Here is a 25,049-nt window from a genome sequence, read left to right as displayed (position 1 = left end):
ATAAATGAATAAATAGAAATAAGGGAGAGAAAGGCCTAACTTTAGTCCAACTTTACATTGGATCAACCCATGCCTGGCACAGACAGATGAGGTGTGCACACATGCAAGAATATCCCCAAAGATCCTCAGAGATATCCTGCCCCAAATCCTCCTTCCATAGAGCCTTCAGAGTTCAGAGAGGTCGAAGGTGGATTTGACCTCTATATGAAATATATGAGATCACTTCATGACAGGGACCTGAGTGAGAAAAGCATCCAGAGGCGTTTCATCAAGCAGGTTAGGAAACTGGGCATATTTATAGCGAACGAAACTACGAATTTGCAGCTATCTAAAAAAATAAATATATGTTTAGGAAGAGGGAACAATTCTAAGAGCTGTTGAAAAGATGCAAATGTATTAAACCTCATTTATGTGAACATACCTGCAATATATATGGTTGAATATTACTGATAAGTACTTTTAACATAAATTGAGGTTTTTCCAAAGATTTCTGACTAATTAGATCCAATTTAGTTTTTTATATCTGCAGTGTGAATCAGTCAGGCCAAGCAGCTGCTGCCTAAGCTATCTGGTACATCACCATGTTAGAAACAGCAATGTGTTATTGCTTTGCATTTAATGATTTATTGTTCAGACTGAATAAAGAATATAAAATTCAAATACATTTACAATGTTAGCATGACAAACATGAAAACATTTTCTACAGTTCTGATCAACAGGCAAACATATAAAAAGAAACATAATTGTCATCAAATATTTATTAATGTATAAAAATAAATAAAATATTGTAAATATACTTACAATTTTTAATTAAAACTCTCAAGTTTAAAATCATGAACATAAAACAAACATTTGGTAAATAAAAGCTAGATCAGTAAAACAATTCCCTTCAACTTCAATCAAATTGTTGAAGGAATCAACACAAGGTTGTGATCATTCGGGTGGCATCCGCTGGATCCGTGAACAATAATTATCATTTTAATGCTTCAAGTTTTCCCTAAATCCAAATAAATAAAACAGATACAATGAAAAAGGAAAACACAACTACATCATGATGCTTTTGCTTTGCAACAACAGCTTGATAATGATATTCATTACACTTGGTAGTGAGCTGTGCCTACTTCATAAAGGCAGAGGGCCATTTGTCTCTAAAGATTATGTGTAGACGGGAGTGTATGATTATGTCCTTTGACTAAGACAAGCTTCCCTTTTCTTATTTTGCATTTCATGTCCTCTCTGCACTGCTGCACACTAACTGTTGGACGGATGGTTGGGCTGCCACTCCCTTTCAATTCAGTCTTCAATCTTCATGGAGGTACTTCTGAAGCTCTGTTTCCAGGGCCACCATTGACATCCTGTCATCCTCATCTTCCTCCTCCTCATCATCAGGAAGAGTCTCATCGTGTCCATCTGGAAACAAGCCTTGCCCGACAAACACTTTAGGACTGGACTCCTGGTGCTGTGGCGAGTCTGTTAAAATAATAGAGGGTCCTGAGTACACGAGCGGTCACTGACTGAAATTGAAAATCCTTACCATCTAATACACTTTCCTGCGCAAGCGTGAGACTGTTAATGGGAAGTGTATTAAATAGTTTGGTTTTAGAGACAATGCATGAGTCAGAGAAGTAGTGAGTATAGAACCGGATAAATTAGACTTGGATTATACTGATAGAGTCGTGTGAGAGTTTGTAAACTGCTGGTGTTAAACACGGCCCCTCATTTACTTCAATTTCTGAGTGAGTAATTGCTATAACAATTAGGGCTGGGCTATATCTCTATATTGTATCAATATCGTGTTACGAGAGGGTTAGTCTTAGTCTTTTCCTTATTTTAAAGGCTGCATTACAGTAAAGTGATGTCATTTTCTGATATTACCAGACTGTTGTAGCTGTTCTATTATTTGACTTTACCCACTTAGTCATTATATCCACAATACTGATAATTTATCAAAAATCGCCCAGCCCTAATATAAATGGTCATTTGTGGGTGAAGTATTCCTTTAAAGCACAGAAGGAAAGTTAGGGAATTCTTTTTTTATTTGGATGTAATGAGAATAAATGACAAATGTTGCAAAAATGTACAAAGAAAGTGATATTTAATTACAGGTGGAGGAGCCCCATAATATCTGAAGTGGAAAACATGGCTGTCAGTCTGACTCCAGTATTAAGAGTACTCACAGAAGCTCTGAGTTGCAGGCACCACCTCTGTCCAGCTGTACTCGGACATTGAAATGGGCTGGCTGATCCAGGACTCCAGCAGCAGCTGGTCCAGAGTCATTCTCTGAGCGGGATCAGGGTGCAGCAGTCCACATAACACATCTTGCAGGTCTGAGAGTGGACATAGAGAAATATAAGCACAGAACGTTTTTGGAAACTGAAAGAGTAATCTTTCTGTGACAGTCAGTTAAAACAATTTGCAGCCACCATTAAAGAACAGCGGTATACCTGGAGAGAGGGGGAACGGAGGCTTTAGTTTGGCATCCAGGATCTCCTCAACGCCACAGAAAGGGTTTTCACTGAATAGCAGCGTGTAGAGCAACACACCGAGAGACCACATCTCCAGCTCTGGACCCTCATAGCTACAACCCAACAAGGAGACAAACAACAATTAAAATGATCTTATGCTTGGAAATATAAAAATATTCGTCTGTTAATTTAGTGTCTGTGTACAGCTTTGTAACTTTACGATCGGTGTATCCCTGAAGCTACAGTTTAATTGTACATTGTAAAGGTTAATGGGTCATAAAAGTCACACAGGACTGGAAAACAGAGCTCTGACCTAGATTCTTTAATGCTTTGAGTGAGCTGTGTGATCACAAGGACACTTATTCCCCCTATTAAACAAAACCATCAATAAAAAAAGGGACCAATATGAAATTTCCTTTTTGTTGCCAGATGAAAAAGGAACAAATATCACTGGTCATTCTCGGGTATTATTCACGTACGGATTTCCCTGAAGCACCTCCGGGGAGCAGTACTCCAGTGTGCCACAGAAATTGTAAAAGAGCTTCCTGGGAGCCATCATGACAGCAGAGCCAAAGTCAATCAGTCGAATGTGGAAACACTTGTCGATGATGATGTTTTCATCTTTAATGTCCCTGTGAAGAATGTTCTTAGACCTCAGATGGAAGACAGCAGCCACCAGCTGGAAAGAGACAGAACTTCCAGTTTAGGGAGGAACAAATAAACACTTCTCATTTCAGAGCCCATTCTCTTGTCATATGTATTTTCTTGCCCATGTACGTACCTGTCTAAAGATGTAGCTGGCCAGGGGCTCATCCAGCCGTGGCTGCATGTCTATGAACTCAAAAAGGTCCAAGCCTTCGCTATGTTTCTCCATCACCATCTGGAAGTAGCTCCCATTCTCAAACACCTCCAGCACCTAGTGGCACAAACACACACACACATATAGCATGAGAAATATAATGTAGCATAATAAACAACCTCATGTGTTAATCACCCTTGTGCCCCACTTTTAAAAATGTACTCTGATGTCCTTAAGAGGGCAACAATGTCCCCTTCCTAATTCATTTTCAGATGTTTAACCCCTAACATGCCAGTTTGCTTACATAATGCCACTGTTGTTTTTTTAACAGCTAGTGGGATTTATATTTTTTGTATGGGATGGGTCAATGATTGGCAAAAACATTGATATTGATGCATTTAATTATTTTGTGCAGGAAACCCAAGAAGTAACATGTATTTTCCCCAAAGGACAAAAACACAGTCTGGTGGAAAAACAGTGAAAACTACCATTTTAAAACCAGGACACTAGATTGAAAGCCTCATGTAATAGTTTTAAGTCTCATGGTTTTATGCTGTAATGGACTCGGGATCAAACATGGTGGTTTTAATAGGGACATGTTTGTCTATATGGACTGAGTGTCTGTATTTTGGCTACACAGTTTATTACAGAGTTATTATAGGAGCTGAGGTTGAACTTCTTAAATAAAATCTTTTTAAATACTCACACCCTTAGCAAATGCAATATGCATTAACACAACTAAAAGGATCGTAAAATTAAAAGAATCCAGAATCCCTATCCCTAGTGATGCTCTGTTGTGACAACCCAGTTACCTTGACTATGTTGTGGTGCTGTACTCGGGTCAGTATTGCAATCTCCTGGCTGACTCGTCCCAGCATTGGGTCATCGACCCAGCAGTCACTCACTATCCTGCCCTTGCTAATGAACTTCACTATCACCTGCAAAAAAGTTTAAATGTTAAAAGAAAATACAGCAACGAGGCCACGTCATCCCAACAATAATATTACTCTCGCAAATCTAGTGGTTTATCTTTTCATAAGTTAACAATTGAAATATCTTACATCGAAATTGCTGCATATTGTTTATACATGAAACGGATATGTTTCTGCATTATGACAAATGTTTTCTTACTTCTACTCCATCACAGCGCCTTATTGCCTTCCAGACAAAACCAAAGGCTCCTTTACCCACAGCTTTAAGAGGCTGGTACACTTCTTCAAACTGCCCATCACAGGCTCGAGACTGATCTAGGTCCATGGTGGAGCGCAAAGCCTGCCCAATCCTCTGAAAAGGAGGAAAACAGTAAAGAATTCTGAGAGGAACGCAGAATGACACTTTTCATAAAGAAATATTATGTGCCATTCAAACTTTTTAGTAGAGATTCCCACCGACCTCTCCTAGACTGGCTCCTGATTGGTTGTGCAGTGATCCATCTGTTTGTAATAGTGTCCCCCGATGGCCAGGCCTACTCATCCACACACAGAACATGGAGCTTCCATCAGGGAGGTCGGTCCTGAGCACATCACACTGCACATCTGGAGAGACAATAAAGCACTGGTTAAAATATTTTAGCTTTACGTAACACACTGTGTAGATCTTTTGAGGGAAACAGATTGACAGCTGTAGTCGTACTAACCTACTCTCGTGCCATCTCTGTGGTACGCGCTTCCTTCGCATCGCCCCTCCAGTATCTGTGTGGTGTCTGAGGACGGGCTGTGTACATTCACCTTCTGTTTCTTAGGAGTAGATGTGGCGGGAATGTCTGTCATTGACTGAATCCCACTGGTAATTGGCGGGCAGAACTCTTGGCTCTTTTCTTTGTGAATTGAAGAGAGAGCTCCCCACTGATCCTGGTTGTTTTCTACTTGCTCTTTATTTGAGCTGTTTCTGGCCTCTACGCAGGCGTCAACAGACTCTGCTTCATGGTCGGACCCTACCAGGGCAAGGGTGTACGAGGGTGTACGCAGGAGCTCAGCAGTATCACAGGATATCATGGAGTGTTGGTTATTATCATGGTACCCTCCACCACTGACAAGTTCTACGCTACCGCTCAGATCTAAGTCGCTGAGGGCCCGGGTCACCAGATCACCATTGCTGTTAAGGTCCAGGAAACAGCTGGCTGAGTCCACTCTGTGTGCTGAACGAGTGTCCTCTGCCTGGCCTGGATCAGAACCACAATGGCCGGCAAACTGTTCACAGAAGCCAGAGGAAGACCTGGGTAATTGAGTTTTAATAAAATGATGACAAAGAACAACAACCCATGGCACTAGATAATAGATGGTGAAAGATATTATAATTTCTTCAATGTAAAATGTCTTTAAGCTGTAGTTACTGACATAACAGATGAGCCGTTTAAACCATACGATATCAGATTGGGTGATCACATGCAGCTAAGGTTAAAAGGTAGTTTTATATGTTGGTAATAAAAATGTGGCGAATGAAAATGATCTTGAGACAAAGAACTACTTCTACCCTCACCTGCTCTCCAGTGAGATGACCTCGAAGCTGGAGTCTTGGAGGACAGAGGCATGTGAGCGGTGGTCTTTGCCTACATCAGGAGAGGGGCCACCCACCTTGCCAACAGCATGGCTGTGGTCTGAAGACGAGAAGAAAAAAGAAAGAACAAATGCTCTCCATACAGTTTAAGACTTTTCAAGACTCTTTTAGTGCTATATCTCACTGTAAATATGAAATCACTCAGTTTCAGTACCCAATATATACTGCAGTTTAGTTTCTGGATTGCAACAGAGAACTACAAATAAATGATGTAAAAACAGTTTGGCCGTATCCTACCTGGGATGAGCTTGATGGCAGGTTGATTAATTTTATGAGCTTTACGGTCGAGCTGCTGTTCTCGGTTATGGTGAGGTGGTTCGGTGGGAACCAGGCAGTAGGTCTCTTCTTCTGCAGGTTCTAGAACCATAACAAAGGTCTTGAGGAGAGCCTGAGTGGTATCACCACTGTCTAGCTGGCTGGTGCAGAGAGCAACCATGGCTGCCTCCTCCATCAGCTCTGTAGTGTCATCAGCCCTGAAGAAAGAATGGCTGGATTTTAATCAAAGTATTGCAACGCCATTCAAATAAGAATGTATTGATCATTCTGTAAAAAGGCATAACATCTGGTACTGGATATCTTGTGATCAGACACATACAGAATGAATGTTTACACCTCTCGCAGATGTTGCTTAGAATCAGTGCATTGATAGATTTTAAGTCCCAGAAGGAATTAAAAGTCAATGAATGCAGTACTGAGGCAAACATAACTGTAAACAAGCCAATATGAAGTTGTAGGAATATTTTAAACTGACTGTTTTCCCAAGGCAATCAGGTTGACTATTAAAACCTCCAGTGTAGTCAGTTGTATGATAAAGAGGTTATTAAGAATGATTAATGTATTTACAACATAACCGTTTGTGGACCTTAATTATGTTTCATCGTCAAATGCAAGGGCCGTTTTATTAACACAACGGGAGAGTCATTTCTCTTTGTAGTGTAATAAATCCCTAATAACAAACATTTACAACACCACAGCAGCTATAGCACAGTAACATGTCTGTCACAGGCAGATTAGAAAACCTTTGCGAAGGACAAAACAGCCAAAGATAAACAGTGGTAAGCTGTAGTGTAAAGAGTGTTTAGTGTCTCTACTGGCTGGTTATATACACAGAGAGGAAATCAGGCTCCTCCATAGAGTTGTTGTGTTTTCATATCTACTGCCAGGCACATTAAATATACATGTGCTGCTTTTAAGTCCCTGGATATTGCTACAGCAGCTTTTTGTCTGGCCTTTTATATACATTTTTTTATTTTATTTTATTTATATATTAAAAAAAACATACAACAATTTGGTCTACTAATAATTCTAATGTCTGCTGGCAAGAATCACGTTCTGCACGTTCAAGATGTTTGTTATCCTTTGCTAATATGAAGTCATTGAGTTATTGAGTAATGAGCTTATGACAAGGACAAAGTGTTTGCTCCTTACATAACCACTCGTGTGGAGGTGACAGCAGGAGGAGAAAGGGTCGACAAAGCGCTGCCTGGTTTCTCAAGCCTGGAGTTGGTCCCAGTAAAGATCCTGCCTCTCCCTGTGGAGTCTCTTCCCTGGACAGCCTGCTGCACCATGGCCATATCACCAGCCACCAGCGAGGAAGGGTCTAAGATTTAAGAGAAAGAAGGAAAAGGTTCAATCACACAGTGTAAACAAAAAGGACTGTGTGACAAAACAAGACAAAAACACACAACAGGAATAAATCCAGACACCGATGTGAAGTGCATATGGGGGGGAAACAAGCCTGGTTGACAGATAAAACACATGAAATATTTGTATTCCACATAAACTTGTTTAGAACAGGTTGTAAAAAGAAAAAGAAAAAACTGGTACATCATCGTGTACACATCACACATGCTCACCATATTTCCCTGATGTTTTGGATGAGGCTGTACTTTTATGAGCCTCTGCTTGAGAATCAGAGAAGGGGCTGGACTTTCTGTCAGAGCCAGACATCCATCCATAGAATCCGGGCATCAGAAAAGTGACACTCTGTTGATGACAGCAGCGGAAACAGAAGTGAGAGTTTGCATGGTCGTCAATCCAAACAGCGTGATTTAGCTGGACATGTTGGCTAACCTTGCTCAGCAACTCGTCGTTGTCGTAGCCAAACAGACTGAGAGCGAGGTGGTTGTGGATGCTGTAGATTGAGCCATCAGGGCGGAGCAGGAGGAGACCGCTCAGAGGAGCAAATGCCCAAACTGTTCCAGAGTATTCCAGTGCAGGGCCGGGGGAGAGGACATTGCTGTCCACTTTCACCTCTGTAAGAGTCGAGACACACAAAGCACAATTGGTTAATACCTTACCGTATATGATGAATAAACATTTATTAGAGTAGATAGCTTTACCCTATAGTGATTATTTTTGCATATTGGATTGGTTAAACAATCAAATATCAAATTATTTTGAAGATGCTATTCAACAAATACACAATACAGGAGGTAGACATGAAGACAAAAAACTAAATTAATGCTAAAAGTTGTTAAACTTTCATTGTTAGTACCATATATGATCAATATGGTTCTGTATCAGCATTATAGTGTATGAGTAGTATTTGCCAAGTCCTTCAGAAAATCCCTTAAGGGTCAACGTTTAAAAAAACTTAAATGTGGTTTTCAGACAATGCGTTTTTATATTTTTTATGTAGCTTAAGAAGTAGAACAATTTACGGACCATGTAATTCTCCAGTTTATCTGAAAAATATAAAAATGATGTTTTTCATTGGACAGCGACAAAGCTGTATACGTTCTTTACATTCATGTTGGTTGGTTTCATCTCAACTCCTACTCTCCTTTGTTGATGCATTAAACATTAAATAACTATTAGAAATGTTGATAACCGCCTTTCAGCTTAAAAACCCAACATTTTTATCAGTGCTCGACAGTTTCTTCAGATTTCATGACTTTTCCATCAGGGGTTTAAAATGAACTTGTTTAGCTTCTGTATATTCTTATTACTATAAAAGGCTGAAGAGGATATACTGTAGGATGTTTAGGGCTTAGGGAGCATAACAAAGACGGTGGATAATGCACTAGTTTCTCCAGAATAATAACTTTTCATTTTAATTCCTCTCTGATATAGCATGACGTCCCTTTAAAAATTAAAAACACACAACAAAACACTTTACCAGAGGATGGCTCTTCAGGGTTCGAGCCTTCTGACTTGCACACAGATGAGGTGAGAAGAGAGCATGGCTGATTGTCCTGTGCTTCTGGTCTTTCAAGACTCTCTGTTGGGCAAGCGCAACCAGTTCCATTGTTTTGATCTTGGGGCCTCCCAAATGCCACTGCCCCCTGAAGTTTGACACACAGCGGAACTGATGCACCCCCTCTGCTTTTCCCACACACCCTCTGAACCCTCAGCATCTGAAAGAAGGAAGGAAAAGCAAAGTTAAAGATAACAGGCTTACAGAAACACCTGATCTTGTCATTTATTTTCTCTGTGCTCATGAACATTCTAAGAAGCACATTGGTAAACAGAAACTTGAAAGCAAAGCTTTTTTAAAAAAAAAAAAAAAGGAGCTTCCCTTAGTCGAGTGGGACAATTTTGGCTGTAAAGTGTGCTTACTTTGGGCAATGCATTACAGTGCAGTGGGATTTGTAAAGAGGGGATGAGCTCCTTCACAGACAACCCTTTTAACTCGTCAGGATGGTGGTATCCATGGAGATGGGCAAACGCCAAGTCACAGGTTAGGATACTGCCCTAGAAATGACATCAAAAGTTTGACAAAGCATCGTTTTCATGGGTTAGAAAATGGTTATATTACCCAGTAGCATGCAACAAAAAGAAAGCAGAAATTCTCATGAAAAATGCCACACAAACAAAATACTACTAAACACAACTAAGGCTGCTAAATAATGATGTACGTACATCTTGTGAAAAGGACAGTAAGGCTGATACCCTTTCCACACTTTCCATCATGACAAGCCAGGGTTCTTCATCTTGTGACCATCTGTGGGTACAGACTGACACTGGCACCTCACCAGATAATGTCACAACATCCACCTGTAGAAAGAGTAGCATGTTAAACATACAAAACACACTCATAAACTTAAACGTTTCTTAGTCAGCATACTCCATACCACTTTTCCAGACACAGCCGCAATAGTTCCATCCACTAGAGGAAAATCGTCTTCCAAAGCTTCCTCCAGGACCTGACTGGTTTTCTTTAAGACACAGGACAGCTTTTTTCCAATCAGCTCATTGGTGGTGCATTCAAACATTTTGAAGGCCTGTTCATTTGCTGTCAAAATCTGAAAATTGAAGATAAAACACATTTATAGCACCTGTTTTAAGTAGAGTACTGTTGGACCAATTCTGCTCAGCCAGCAATGCTCACATTAAGTGCACACACAGTACCTCACTGGTTTTAAAGTCAACCGTAAGAATGACTTTGTTTGGGTTGAGGGCAGATGGAGATCCCGACAGGCCAAACTCTCCAGAAGTGAGCTGACGAACCAAGCTTTCCTTGGCCTCTGACATAGTGGATGGGTGTGGCAGGGAGACAGCAGAAACTCGGGAGCCAGGATGTAAGCTAGAGATTTGGAGGTTTCTTGCTGCGACGGAAGTACAAACATCCAAAGTTTCACCTGTGAGTAAAAAAACACATTTCAAAAACATAAACTTTCTCCCACCATCAACTCTCCCAATTAGCCCAAGGTGACTTCTTTATATAGCTTGTTTCGAAAAGTCCCAAAATCAAATAGTCAAATTACTTGTGTCAAAGAAAAACTGCAAATATACATTTTTGGTCAATACGTTGTTTAAAATTATAATCAATTATCCAAACTGTTAATGTGTTTCGACAGATTAATAATTTCAGTTTCATCATCAGTTACACTCACCTCTAAAATAATCAGGATGATAACGATGTTGCAATGCCCAGAGGCTTCTCTTGTACATCGGTCTCTGAGTACATGGGTAGGACTTATTCAGGTCATAGTCATCATCCTCCAGGAGATCAGAGTGCAGGTCGGGCACCACACAAATAGTGTCTCCTTTAACTCTGCTGCTTTGGCTCCCCCCAAAACGAGCCCCAGTTGACACCGACATTGCTGTGTGTTATCCAGCTGTGAACGACAATGATTGACCCATATAGAGATAATTAATAGATTGCAGCATTTTAACAATAGTGTCGGTTTACAGGTTAGCTAATTACCGCAGGTTCAGCTAACAGAAAATGTTTTTTTGATAACATGCTCGGGTGTTGGTTACTGATTTTAAGTTAAAGTACGAAACAAAACTCACCCCAAGTCGTAGAAAGAAATTGTGCGACTTGTATTTCCTACAAGGGCAGAGCAGTTTCAGTTGACACTAGTTGACAAGGTAACGTTACCTCCCCTGTGCTATTTGGCTAACTAGCCATCTGCTAACGTTACTGCCACTACAAACAAAACAATGATGCCGTGAGGTGTTTGGTTCTAAAATTGCAGGGTTGTCGCTACAATTTCAACGACTGTATTACGGGTTGACGTTACTGTGGCGTTAGCAGAACTTTGTCACTATTCCAGCAGGTTAGTTAAGGGGGGAAACTATGTTATTTATACTATTTTACTTAACGTTACTCCTGCAGTAGATTTTGTAAACCGCGGGCTTCGAGCGGCAGCCGAGAAGATTCAAGGAAGTCACCCGAAGCCAATCTAATAGCGCGCCTCGAAACAAGAGCACCTCATTGGATGATTCGCTAGGCACACCCGCCTATGTTTCCATGGAAACCATGTAACAAAAACAATAACATAAAATGCAATAAAAATGTACTTTGTCCCTGTGAAATGTACTTCTTTTACAGTTGTTTGTCTTGTGCTTGTGTTGTTATTATGTTTTGTTCGAGAATTTTGATTTCACACCTTTATATATAACTCATTTTCGATTGTATATATATATATATATATATATATATATATATATATATATATATATATATATATATATATATATATATGCAGAGCACCATTGTGAAAGAGAGATTTGCTCTCAATTGCTTTCCCCTAATTATCTAAAATAAAATATTTAAAAAGAGGAAAATGTTTTAAAAGCGAATACAATTTCCACAAGTCAAATAAGTAATTCACACATTATTTAATTATAAAACAGGAAGACACAGACAAACCCCGACAGCAAACAGCAGTAACTACGGCATAGTGTTTCAAGTCACATTTTTTTTTACTGCGGTTTACAATGTAACTCAGCAAACAAGAAGTCTTCGACTAGCTTTGTTATTTCAATTTATTAGAGGCCAAAATTGGAAGGCATCCATAACATTATTAGAAAATTACTATATATATCTTCTAAAACATATCACATGATAATTATAAGCTCTTTATTTGAATGTACAAATCTAATAAAGGACACCAAAATACATGTTTGGACATAACAACAAACATCCTATTATGTAAAACTGGCATCTGAGAGAAGTTGGGTAAGAGATCCAGGTGCAATAACTGCAGGGGTCCATATGTTTCTTTATTTTTTTATTTTTTTTACTGAGTCTCTTCATCAGCTACATGGCTTTTTGTTTGTTAAATTCACAAGCTCCCCTCAGGAGGATCATCTCCCCAACTTCAACTATACAAAAGTTTGAGCCACAACACACACTGAAATTAAATAAGTCAGACATTATCCTCACTGACAGAAAGTCTGGCATAGTCTAAATTAAATTGGGTTGAAAAGGGCACAATAGGGAAGTACACTATGCTGTACTTTTGCATCAGTTTAAAGTAAAGGAAAAATACAACACAAGGAGATGAAAAGCTCATTCCGACATAGCTGCCAGTACAAATGTTTTGAAACATGTTTTAATTGAATTTAGCTCTCTTGGTATTACCAACCACATTGTGAGCAGAATTTCAGTTAATCCAGTAGCCTACTGAAATAATTCATTAGGTTTACAGGCCAGCTCGTGCTGCATGTAAACATATCATCCAGTCTGCTGAGGACAGGCCCAATTAAACACGTCATCATTGATTTGTTTTCGTCACATCACAAACATCTAGTAAAGTAGATTTCTGTAACATTGGGTACAATTTGATACACCTAATATTTTTTTATGTTTCATTTACTGCACTGCCATGAGCTTATGTGATACTTTGTGGACAATAAATGCCTCTTGAGTTTTCTTTTCGTGATGCAATAACACCCTTATTCAGAACATCATAATTGCCGGTAACCGGCACATGCTTGTTGTGTCGTCGTGCAGTCATGTATTTCTCCATAATCTAATGTTATTTTATTCTTTAAATTTGTGCTCCAGCAACTTGTTGGAGCGAATGAGAATTCTGTCCAGAAATCATCTCAGAGGATCTTCTAACCATTGTTGTTCAGTCCAGTGGTCGGCTGATATACTGTAGCTGTAGCATGCATGTTTTGTCGTAGCTCACTTTACAATAATGATACTGGTTGATCTTCGTACAGACAAGGAGCCAAGTAGATCACTTTACACAGTCACACATACAGTCATACGCGCAACAAGCAAAGTTGGGCACGCACTTATAGTGCCATGGCTGTGAGAAGTGAGCTTTGATAAGCTTTTTCAAGCATAGTTAACTAAAACAGATTCAATTCTAATGGTGGTAGTCCTTTTTACTGTGAGGACGATTTCCCAGTATATGATCCACTTCTGAAGCAATGCCTGCTGTCATCTTTGGAATTACCTGTGGCGCACAAAACAAAGAAAGAGCACACGATCAATGCTAACAAGAACCAAATAATGAATTATTTATTCAGTATTATTCAAGCTAAGGAAAATGGTCTTTATACCAGAATGGCTCCCAGGTTCTCTGTTAGCTGGGTTGGATTAGAGGATCCCAGCAGCACTGAGCTCACTCCCTCGTTCCTCAGACACCAGGCTAGAGATCAGGGATAGGAGGAGTTTTTACAGTTGCTATAGTGCTTCAAGGTATCAACATTTTCTTTGTTGGAAAGTTGAGGGTCCTCAAATGTTCAAGTTGTGCCTTACCTATGGCTAGCTGCGGCAAAGTACAACTGAGCTTCTCTGCGATATGAGCCAGTTCCTTCAGCTTGGCTTGTTGTTTTCTCCCATCCTCACTCATCACTTTCTCCCTCAACCACTGGTATGGCTAGAGGAGCAGTACAATAATAAGTATTTAAAATGATTACTCAAAATCAGGCAGAAATAACTTGAACCAGATTATGTTTTACTGTTGGTATTGATATGTTGGATAAAAGGGAAAACATTGGAACAGAGACACTAGGCAGGTTGTCAAAATAAATGTAAGCTTTACCTTCATTGAGGCCCTGGAGGATTCTGGGACGCCGTTCTCGTACTTCCCAGTGATGATTCCACAGGCCAAAGGTGACCAAGAGACCACACCCACACCTGAGTTAGAACAATAGCCATTGAGCAAAAGGATATAAAATATATTCACAGACACTTACTAAAGACTTACCTATCTTATGGTAGAGCTCTGGCAGCTGCGTTTCCACTTTGTCCCTCTGGAAGAAGTGATACTCTGCCTGCTCACACACTGGTGGAATTAGATTAAACTGCCTGGCCACAGAGTATGCTTCCTAATTGAATGTGAAGAGGGAATAAAGAGAAAGGGGAGAAATGTTCAGGAGATGAGGAATGTTGTGCAACACTGATCTTCATGTTTAAAGATTTCCTTTTGTTCTTCTCCCACTGCTCTATGTATGGCATATGGTGTTTCAACTTATCAGGTCATTTTTGATTTTATTGACGCCCATCGAAAGTACAAAGAAATGCTGATAGCTTTAAGAGTGAGGGCAAAATGAATATCAAGATAAACAGTCCTCTATGTTATTAAAAAATGTGTTTTGATATCTGTTTATCAGAAATAACATGTGAATTTGTCTAGGTGATTTTAAATCACTAAATAAAAATGTTCCTAATTTTTCATATCAGGTTTAGTCAAAAAGCAATAAATACAAATATATAGCCCAGCTCTAAATACATCCCAGTTTCTTAAAAAACTGATCGTCATTAGAAGCTTTTTTTATTTCTTTATCTCATGTTGCCAGTTACGAGATGCAGAAATAATCTTTCCATCACTCACCATGATCTCCATGGCAGACCACCGGGACGTCCCCCAGTACATGGACATCCCCTGGTTGATCACATGCGTCATTGCTCTCACTATCTCTGTAAAAACAAAGCATGAAAGATCAGATATGTACATTGTCAATAATCAAACAGTGGATGGCGCCACAATTGCAACTTTTATATAACCTGCAAGGAAAACCATTTTCAAAACTGTACCTACAATAAAGTTGATTTTCAGCATCTTTAACTATTTTCACATCATTTACACAAAAAACTGGAGAATTAGATTCATTTTTCATCATAGAATAACACAATTCCTCTAAAACACAAGGTTTAAAGAAGACTACAAGACATTTTAAAAAGCCTTTGGTAAAACTAGCACCTTCAGGACAGTGAAAACTAAGATGATGCTTGAAATGTATCAGCCTGTTTGTGAGAAAGGCTTGAGTGTGGGTAAATATTCTTTGCTGGGGATTATAAGACTTAATGTGGCCAATTGCTGCAGGGGTTAGATTAAAAGACTCGGCCAACATTGGCAAAATGTTGCTTGTGCAGTTGAACAAATCATAGTTACAGCTGTAGGGGTTGAAATTAGCCCCAGTGGCCTTTAGTGTGTTGTGTATTTGTGCCTGAGGATGCAGCAGGGAAGTGGAACAGTGGATAAGCAAAATTGGATTTAATAAAAACTACTGTGAGGTTCTCAAAAGAGTTTGTAACCAGAAATTAAGCAAAAAGAAAAGGACATAGGGCTATTATTTTGAATGTGTCTGTTGTATGCCGTGCACAAACTCTCTAATCACTGAAGAAAACAACAATAAGGCGATAAAGTGATTTATGTTATTACTTTAGTCTGTTAATGCTTGCTTTAGTCTTTAGTGAAACATCTGCTACATTAGCGTGATGTAAATTGTGAATGCAAAACTTGAACGATGCATGGTGCACTTTGTTGTCTGCCTTAATGTTGCACACACAACATTCACAGTATTACCACTGTACTGTGAACCAATTTATTTTTATATTTTGTATATCTCTTTTTACTTTTAGTTCTAATTTTATCTTTTGACTGTTGGTGGATTATCAAAGTAAGATTTTCATTGTACGGTATAACTGTGCATATGACAATACAAATATCTTGAATCTTGAATCTCTTGAAAATAGGAAGCGAGGAGACTGAAAATGAGGGTGAAGAGTTGAGACCACAGCAGAGTGTGATTAAAAAAGAGTGATTCCTTTTCATCAGAAGTTCTCTCTCTGGACCAAAATGTAGCTCAGTGAGAGACGGAGAGCAAGTTTGTGTGTGTGGGTGTGGGTGAAGCAGGTGGGTGGAATAACAGTGCATCTGCTGCGTAAGGGAGGCGGGGAGTGAAGGACTTTAAGGGATGTAAGGACAGAGTAAATAAAGTGTGAACCAAGGAGGAACCTCGGAGGCGCATACAGTTCATGAGAGTTTGTGAGTATATGAATAATACACCTCAATGACGACGGGAACTTCGGCAGCCTCCTTGCTTACCTACTGGCCAGTCTTAACATACTTTTTCTTTTCACGAGGCTGCAGTGAGTCATAAAGTCCAACACCAGATGCCACACTGAGCAAAGTTCTCAGGTGAGATATCCAGCATACACCATCAACACCCAACTCACATGAGCCCACTGTCGGTGTTCAAGGACGATGATGTGGGTGAAGTTGTGGGCATGAACAACATGCACTGTATTAATATGCTCTTGAATGCATGAGATTAGTGAATCATTTAGATGAGAAGATTGATTCCACTCTCACATCTGTACTGTAAACACATAGATACAGCCAGTTAGCTTAGTTTAACGCAAATATGGAAAACAGGGGAAACGGCAGCTCTAAAGCTCACTAATTAAAATGTTATATCTCCTCCGACAAGATTTTCAATGGCTGATGAAGCCCTTTCTAGTTCTATAGTCGTGAGAAAGAAGGTTTTGAATGTGCGGCCAAAGTATTAGATAAGTGTTAAGGTACAGAGTGGGTGAGATCATCCTGAATGCTTCTCTTTATTAGTGCATATTTTAGGAGAGAGGTGATATTCTGGGATAGGAAGGAATGTTCTTTATGGATGGATTTAGGTTTGTGTTCAGTTTGCCGTGGCAGTACTATTCATTTTGCTTTTGGCTGGATTGTTATACAGTCTATTCATTGATGCCATGTCTGCCTGTGTATTCCATTTTTTATTCAATCTGTCTGGGGGATTTTCATATTCAGTTGATTGAACGGATTCAATTTGGTGCATATTGCTCTGTCAAATAAAAATTGATGCTGAGTGACTGGATAGCAACATTGTGCGGAGATTCAGTAGCATATTCTACAGGAGACAGTATGACCATTAAAACAATGAGTTGGAAATGGCAGAGATGCTTCTCTATTTGGCACATTCTCATAATATTTACTATAATGTGAGGGCTTTATGAAGTAAACTATTTGGCCACATGTGAGATGAAATCCCAGCTAAACCTTTAACCCCTCAGGGAAAAACTTCTATCCCGTCTCATCACTATGAGTGACAGCTGTAACAGTAAAGAGCTGTATAAGAAATGAGAGGGGAGTCAAATCCTGGAAAGGAAGGAGGAAGGTTTGACACATGTTGGGCCTGTTAGACTGGATATAACACAAAAGACACACCAAGTCAGGAAGATATAGGGAGGAGAAACACAAAGAGAAGAACGAGTGGATGGGAGAAGGAAAGAGGTGATGGTAACAAAGGGAGACTCTGCAGCCATGACATCGCTTTTTCTGTCCCCAAGGGGACACACGTTGTCTCACACAGAGTCAGAAGCAGTTAAAGTCAAGAAAACACAATACACACACACACACACACACACACACACACACACACACACACACACACACACACACACACACACCCACACACACACACACACACCTGTTAGTTATTCCTATCTTAATACGACAATTGGAGCTCACGGATTTATGTGTGCACTGCAATGGTGTTTATTCAGGAACATGTGGCTGTGTGAATCAGTATCTTAGACACGTCCATAACACGTTCTATGAACAGCAAATGCCCACAGAGATGTAGAAGTCCCGCGTTTTAGCATATTAACACTGCTACTTCCACAAAAGCTATTAAGAAAATCTTATTGCTAAAGTCCCTTCTCTCTCTCAAGTTGTTACAAGTGACTGAGCCTTTACACAGTGATTGATGGCCTTGCTCTACTGTAATTAAGAGTGAAGAAAACATGCACAATATTTTAGAGCGATTAATGGAGCGATTGTGTTGCAGAGCTGCTGAAAGCTAAACAGCCTATCTTTATCTTTAGCTGTGTCTGTTTTTATCAGTTAACTCTCTTTGTGTGTATTTGATCATCCTGTTCGACTCTCGATCCATCTATCCGTCAGATTAGACTTCTCTACATCAGTTATCAATGGTGAAGTAACTTTATCGGCAGAGGCTAGAAGTTTTGACGGAGCAGGCCACAGTGTCTGCCTGCCAGTCACCAGTATTACCAGTGACAGCAAGGCCCCGTGAACGATAAGTATGACAGACTGGCCTTCCACAGTCTGATGGCTCACAGGAAAAAAAGAATTGGGGGCAAAGGGGAAAGACTGGAAAATATTTTAGTGAGTCCAGTGGGACTCCATCCTTCCAGCCAAATATAACCAGTGGATGAGGGTTAGGATTAGATAGAAGAGGAACCAAAGTATCTATGATGGCCAAGTCACAAAGGAGAAGTAACTTTGGAAGAAACTGGAAGTATGTAAAATAAATAATGGTCACATAAGGTAGATGTGTGGGAAAGACAGCATTAGAGTGTTGAGGGAATGGAGCGCAGGGCTTGTATCTAGTGAGCCCAGCCCAAAAATACACCAGTTTACCCCTGGGGGGGGGGGGGGGGGGGGGTAATTCTGCTTCTGAAGAACAGGGAGGGCTGGAGAGACCCTGTGGAAACTAGTGATCCCTCAGAGACAGAAAGTGATAATAAAATAAAGGGAGGGTGGTAGACTAAAATAGACGATGAGAGATGAGGCAAGATTGTCAGATTACTAAATGTGTGTGTGTGTGTGTGTGTGTGTGTGTGTGTGTGTGTGTGTGTGTGTGTGTGTGTGTGTGTGTGTGTGTGTGTGTGTGTGTAAGAGGTAGACACACCCTCGACCGCAAAGACAAACATCTTTGGTCAAAAGCAAAGGTCACCAATGGGGGCAGCGGCCTTGTCAGTATTTCTCACCTTCTCATGTTACTGAACAACATGCATTGTCCCTACAAGCCCCCGGGGTCTGGTCAGCCATCACTTACCCTCCATAGGAGTGTTGCTGTCTGGCCGGTTGGCAAAAACCACATCCACATACTCAAGTTGCATCCTCTGGAGGGAGCCCTTTAAACCTAAAGTGAGAGCAGAGAAGATGTTGAGAAAGTAAGTCAGAGAAAAAAGAAAACAGTCAATAAGTTTATGAGCATTGAGCATATTTGTTGTAGTGCTGGAATAGATGTGCTACCAACCATAGTGTTAACGACATCAATAAATATTTCCAAAAGGGTGATTTGACACAGTTACAAATAAGGATTCAACATAGCCCACTTAAGCCTGAGTATCAAACTTAAATATTTCTGCTAATACCAGTGGACCAAAGAGACTTATTACAGTGTCATGTAGACATGCTAGCAAGTAGATAATCTTGTCCCTCAACACTTTTGGACATGGACACGTTGGCCTGGATCTGCAGAGGAAAAGTGATCATTTTGTGCATGGAACACCCTCTAATTCTCCTTGCAATTTATTCGACCATGTTATTTAGATAAGCTATATAAATGACTTTACACTAAAATTGGATTGAGCATAGGTCTTCAACAGGGGGTCTGCGACCCCTAGGGGGTCGGCGGAGGTACTGCAGGGGGGTCGCAAAATTGTATTCATGCGCATTCACATTCCCTCCTCCGCTGTACTGAGGAGGGAAGGGCAGCGACACACACCTACAGTCAGAGACAGAGTGGAGGAAAGGAGAGGGGTGAACTAAAATAAAGTTGACCCCCCCGCGTCGCACGGACCTCTTCAAGCCTCTTCTATACAATATAGGGCAGGGGTCCCCACACTTTTTTGGCTTGCGAGCTACTTTAACAATCCAATCCTATATATATATATATATATATATCTTAAACGGTGCGCGATCTACCCACACTACACTCGCGATCGACCTTTTGGGCACCCCTGCAGTAGGGGTTCCCTGCATCACGCTACACCAGTTTGGGGGTCCTTGGCCTGAAAAACGTTGAAGATCCCTGGTTTACAGCATGGATTTTCTGCCACCATCCATTGTTATTATAACAATGCTGATTAGAGCCAATTTAAATATTGGTGCCCAGCTCAGAGCAACAATATACAAAAAGCAATGTATTCAAGAGCGCTAGTTTTCATTTCTTTTCATTTTAATGATGGCATCAGGTAAAAATAAAATAGGGTAAGTTAGTTCTTGGGGCATGTAAAGTCAACATGCTCATAAACATGGCAAAGTGACAGTTGACCACATGTGACTCAAGGCCCGCCAGCTGCATCTGGCCAGGCACATCTTTTGATCCGGCTCACATGTGAATCTGAGTTGTCATTTTCCGTCTGGTTTACCTCGTAGGAGTCATGGTTATTGGACTCCAAGTCCCTTTTGTGAAACAACTAAATACTGCATTGTTTACAAAAGAAATGCAGTCTTTATCACATCAAATACTAATCTAATGTCCGATCAAGTGGCAAATAATGCTGTTTCTGACTATTTCATTTCATTAGAGATGATTGAGTGCTCGTTTATGAAGAAGACAAGTCTCTGTGTTTTAAATACTGTGGGATGATTCTGAATATGAGGAGTTGCTATTCCACTCAGAGTTATGCAGGTTAATCTGAGTCTCAGAAATTCTTTTTTTTCAGTTTAATCCCAGAATTTTTATAGCTTCATGACCAGCAAAGACGTAAACTGTGATTAAGCTGGAGGACATGGCTGAATAAGATGAAGCAGGTTTTGTTAATAGACCTTTTTCAAAGCAGACATTTTGACTTGTGGAAGCAGGAAAAGCACAGGTGCAAGTAATAACATTAACTCCACCAAAACATCCCAGTGAATCACGACTATATGACTCTTGTCCATTTGAGCAACTGTTACTGCACAGCTGTACAACAGATTGGCATTCTGGCAAGATGCTAAACAGTAGTAGCAGAAGTTTAGCATTCAGTACTTTCTCATAACTGTCACTTTAAGCCACAGTGGCCACTGTTCAGCAGCATTTACATAATCTTGCTTTAAACAATTTCAGTATTTTGTGACATAGTAAATGTGGTTGACCCACTTACGCATACAGGAAATGATTCTAAGTATGAAATGCAAATTAACAGTTTGACCTTTTTCTTATTCAAATATATAATTCAATATTAACTGTGTCAAAAATAAAGTAACTTACACATTGCTTATAATTAAAATAATAGAACTGATTAATATTTTTTTCTTTTGCTACTGGGTCTTTTTCAGTGCAGACGAAGTGATCTCATTTGATTCACAATGAGAATTAAAGTATTACTAAAAAGGTTAGTCAGTGCCAAACTGAGAGTCTACGCCACTATCTCCTGGTAAGAAGATCTATGTGGAGAAAGCCCTGCATCTGTGCAAACTCTGATCCTTGTTACATAAATGAATGTGTTTTGACAGGTGGCAGAGGAACCAAACAACTCTGAGCTGCGAGGATGATAAGAAAAACGAAGGATCATAAAAAAAGTTGCGTTCATTGCGTTCTCTCTCGCTCAGCTTTCCGTATTTGTTGGAAGTAAAACACTGTACGTTGAGGGGAGGATAAGAGATGGCAACACAGTATTGTGAGCCGATCAGGCCCCATGAACACACAGAGAAGGCCAGATGAAAGATGAAAAGCGAACACAGCAGACTGTCACAGAGGAAGACAGCAGAGTAATAGTGAGACAAGGCAAAAGACACACTTGCGCTCTTGAGTATGTGTGAGTGTTTTAGGCAGATTAGTGCCAGAGGCGTCATCATTGCCTGCTAATCCCATCTGAAAGTTGCTCTCCCCACCGCTGTTCCAACCATTTATTCCTTCCTCTGTCATCTGCTCTCCCACAATCCCGGAAACACCCATTACATGGATCCTAATCTGAGCCTGCGCCATCATCGCGAGCAGTTTCCGCTGTCTCGAGGATTAGCTGGAGTTTTGTGGCTGTGAAGGAAGTCTATTTTTGGAACTGAGAAAGGATTTTGAACAACAAAGCTATTCTACTGGCAACTGTGATGAATAATACATTTAATTATGTTTTCTACAAAAGTCTCTTTGAAACGATGAAATTTCAAGGAATTGAAAGGAATTATTTTGTTCTTTGAGGAAAATTGTAAACACATGTGCTGCTTGCTGGAGAGACTTTGACATTTCCTTGCACCTCAGGGTTAATAAGTGCTGATCTCTGCTATTGATCATTAAGTTTGACATCCCATCATTCCTAGTAAACGTCACTTTACCAATCAAATGACTCATTGACCGGACTGTGGTGGGATGTACAACTCGTAGTAAGGATGAGGGTGTCAGCAGTTTACTCAGCCATGTTGTGACATGTGTACACTGAACCTTTCTCTCATGGATGCTACATATTATCTGGACTGGCTCAAGATATTTGCCAGTGCCACATGTCTTTTCGCTTTTTCAGTCTGTGCCCTTCTCCTTCAGCTCTTCTCAAGTATATTTGCCCTTCTCTTGTTTGGGGGGAAAGTTGCAGAGGCTGTGGTGAATGTTAATAGCGTGAGAGAAGCTGAGTCACTGCAGGAGGTGCATTGCGCAGTGGACCGGATGGCAAGTTGTTAGGGAAGTTGGGTGGAGCGGGCAAATGGGATGAGAGAGGTATGTCATTAGAAGCTTGAGCGAGGCCATGACTCTTCTAAATGAGGAGAGGACCCTTTGACGATGCCAGATATCTTGTTGTACACTATGATGCAACCGTTTCTTAAAAAGACACCTGTAAAGGTATTACAACTGACGAGACAAAACGTCTGTCAAGGATTGATGTACCCTTGGCTGATAAATCTTTCAAATTCAGCTGCGTGCTCATGCTGATAAAAATCAAAGAGCAGAGCTAAGACACAGACAGGAAGAAAGAGGGGGGAAGGAAAAGAGATAAAGGGGAGATTACAGAAGTGCAGCGGGGCTCTGAGTGATGGGGTGATGTGAAGGACAAAGCAGCGAAGAGGAAATCAACTTGTTACCTTCAATGATGTGCTTTCTGTTGAGGCCTCTCTCTGTCTCTGCTCTGCAACAGGAGGGAAAGACGTGCATGTCAGCACACACATATACACACATTCATGCACATACACACAACTCTCATGAATTGAAGCCGATTATTAAACATGCCAAACGAGAGTCTGCATAACAAACTACCTATAAATCACTGAGGAGAACTACACACACTTAACGCCCTCCAGGGCAAACAAGGGCTTGTTGTCACTGTCTGTCCTTTATTTTATTCTGCTTTTATTACTTTTGTGGTTACTTTACGGACAGTGCAACAAACTATAAACACAAAAACTGAAATCACCTTATAAAGTTGCTACGCTATCTATGCTATCTTCGCAAGCAATTGCCTATTTACACACCCAGCCAATATGGAGCAACATCAGCTTTCATTTGAAGTTGTGTTTCTGGCCGCCTGACAAATATAAATTCCATTTTCACTCTCTTTTTAGATCTGTTTTAGTCTTTACCAACTCCTGAGGGAAATATATGGCTCAGTATCTGCTTAATGCTGCACTACGTTCACTAGCTAGACACCAACTTTGTCTTTAAGACATGTAGCGCTGAGAATATAGTGTAGTGTGTGTTTATAAAGTTTTGCTGAAAACAGCTGCCAGTTCATCTAAAAATGATGCTGAAGATCGAAAGTCAACCAAAACAGTGACATTGTGGAGTGTTAAACCAGAACACCTGCAAATCTCCAAAACCATGCTTCAGTGATTTTGCCCTCAACCCCACCTGTTCTTACTCAGTCAATTTCAGAAATCCTCTTTCCTGCTTTTTCCTTTTCCACTTAATTCCTTTCTATTCTTTCAGCTCCAGTTTTTCTCTCTTTGCTCAGTTGCCTGCAATGTGTCTTGTCCTCACTTAATTTCACATTTTCTCTTTCTGCCTCACACCTTCCTGTGGTGTTTCAGCCTGCTTGGGTAATAATAATGTAATACAGACACAAAAATATGTTGTCCTCCTCTATATTATCATGTCTTCTTCTGTGCATGGTATGGTAGGGAATTGCAACAGAAAAGTGTGCAAATATCTACTGTATGTTTCGGTGATGGGATGCTTGACAGGCCTCTCAGGCAGACTCACAGCTCAAGCAGCAGGGGGGTTAAGTAGTTGTTCTCTAAATCCATCCGGCGTGGAGACTGACTTGGTAACTTGACGATAGTCTTAGAGGACCATCTTATATTGAATGTACACACCCACACCTGGGTACTACTCTACTGATCTACATCAGATACCAACAAGAGAAGCAGAATAAGAATGTGGTTGTATTTATGGAGCTTCTGCTTCCCTTTGTATGAGCCTGAAGACCTTTAGAAATAGAGGGAATGTGACTAATGCAGATTGAGAGCAGAGTTCTTCAGCATGACAGAAGAAGCATATATGGCTCTTGGCAGTTTGGCAAGAAGGCTTAGGAAGGGTATGAAGAGAAGCAAGAGGGGGTGAGAACATGTCCATGTTGAAATCTGTTGGTGGTGCGCATGTGTTTATGTGTGTGTGTGTGTGTGATTGTCGCACTAATTTTTCAAGTGTGTCCTCCATGTCTGTACGCCTGTGGGTTTTGCAAAATGGTTGATGCCTGCCATGACAAGATCTGTGGCAAATACATTGACATGTGGCCTGTAGTTAGTGAGATAGCCAGAACATCTGAGGAGGAAACGGAATATGGTGAACGCCATACACACACACTTGCATGCACACACACTTACTTTCCTCCCCAGTAGAGCTTTGTGGTGATCACCAGGCTGGATCTCCTGAGGGGAGGCAGACAGACACATCAAAAGACCATAAAAAAAGGACTTTAAAACTGTGTGTGTCAGCATGTCGATGCTTGCATGTGTGCATGGTCATGCAAGTGTTCTCCAGTGACCTTCTATCCTGCAGTGTGAAATGACACTTTATCAATCATGTAGATGATCTAGTTTGAAGAATCACAGAGGGACTATTTTCTCTGCACTCTAACA

The 25,049-nt window shown here is 40.4% G+C and overlaps 2 protein-coding genes across 4 annotated transcripts in view; both read right to left on the bottom strand.

The window, feature by feature from the left end:
* Positions 1-599: 599 nt before the first annotated feature.
* Positions 600-11,409, bottom strand: pask (PAS domain containing serine/threonine kinase). 3 transcript variants are annotated; one of them, XM_029453607.1, is made up of 22 exons: positions 11,145-11,409; positions 11,062-11,102; positions 10,659-10,883; positions 10,174-10,403; positions 9,897-10,067; positions 9,685-9,819; positions 9,382-9,516; positions 8,942-9,179; positions 7,894-8,075; positions 7,677-7,806; positions 7,249-7,420; positions 6,058-6,293; positions 5,743-5,860; positions 4,901-5,478; positions 4,657-4,799; positions 4,396-4,548; positions 4,077-4,202; positions 3,247-3,381; positions 2,945-3,144; positions 2,445-2,578; positions 2,178-2,327; positions 600-1,470 (listed from the first exon to the last, which is right to left on the bottom strand). In XM_029453607.1, exons 3-22 carry the CDS (start codon positions 10,864-10,866, stop codon positions 1,301-1,303), a joined length of 3,744 nt encoding a protein of 1,247 aa, XP_029309467.1. In that variant the 5' UTR covers positions 10,867-10,883; positions 11,062-11,102; positions 11,145-11,409; the 3' UTR covers positions 600-1,300. The 3 variants fall into 3 exon arrangements, with proteins under 3 accessions (XP_029309467.1, XP_029309466.1, XP_029309468.1); XM_029453606.1 differs by having other exon boundaries at positions 11,062-11,409; XM_029453608.1 differs by lacking the exons at positions 10,659-10,883; positions 11,062-11,102; positions 11,145-11,409 and having other exon boundaries at positions 10,154-10,295.
* A 470-nt stretch (positions 11,410-11,879) lies between these two features.
* kcnab1b (potassium voltage-gated channel subfamily A regulatory beta subunit 1b) overlaps positions 11,880-25,049 on the bottom strand; it is a 28,367-nt gene continuing 15,197 nt past the window's right edge. The window contains 9 exon segments of the mRNA XM_029454158.1: positions 11,880-13,463; positions 13,570-13,658; positions 13,769-13,889; positions 14,055-14,149; positions 14,220-14,340; positions 14,847-14,932; positions 19,114-19,200; positions 23,058-23,101; positions 24,795-24,839. Coding sequence (XP_029310018.1) covers positions 13,374-13,463; positions 13,570-13,658; positions 13,769-13,889; positions 14,055-14,149; positions 14,220-14,340; positions 14,847-14,932; positions 19,114-19,200; positions 23,058-23,101; positions 24,795-24,839 — 778 coding nt within the window. The 3' untranslated portion in view covers positions 11,880-13,373.

This window comes from Cottoperca gobio, chromosome 17, assembly GCF_900634415.1.
Source record: "Cottoperca gobio chromosome 17, fCotGob3.1, whole genome shotgun sequence".
Taxonomy (NCBI): domain Eukaryota; kingdom Metazoa; phylum Chordata; class Actinopteri; order Perciformes; family Bovichtidae; genus Cottoperca; species Cottoperca gobio.
The sequence above is the reverse complement of the archived record's forward strand: the minus strand, read 5'-3'. Positions and strand labels throughout refer to the sequence as shown.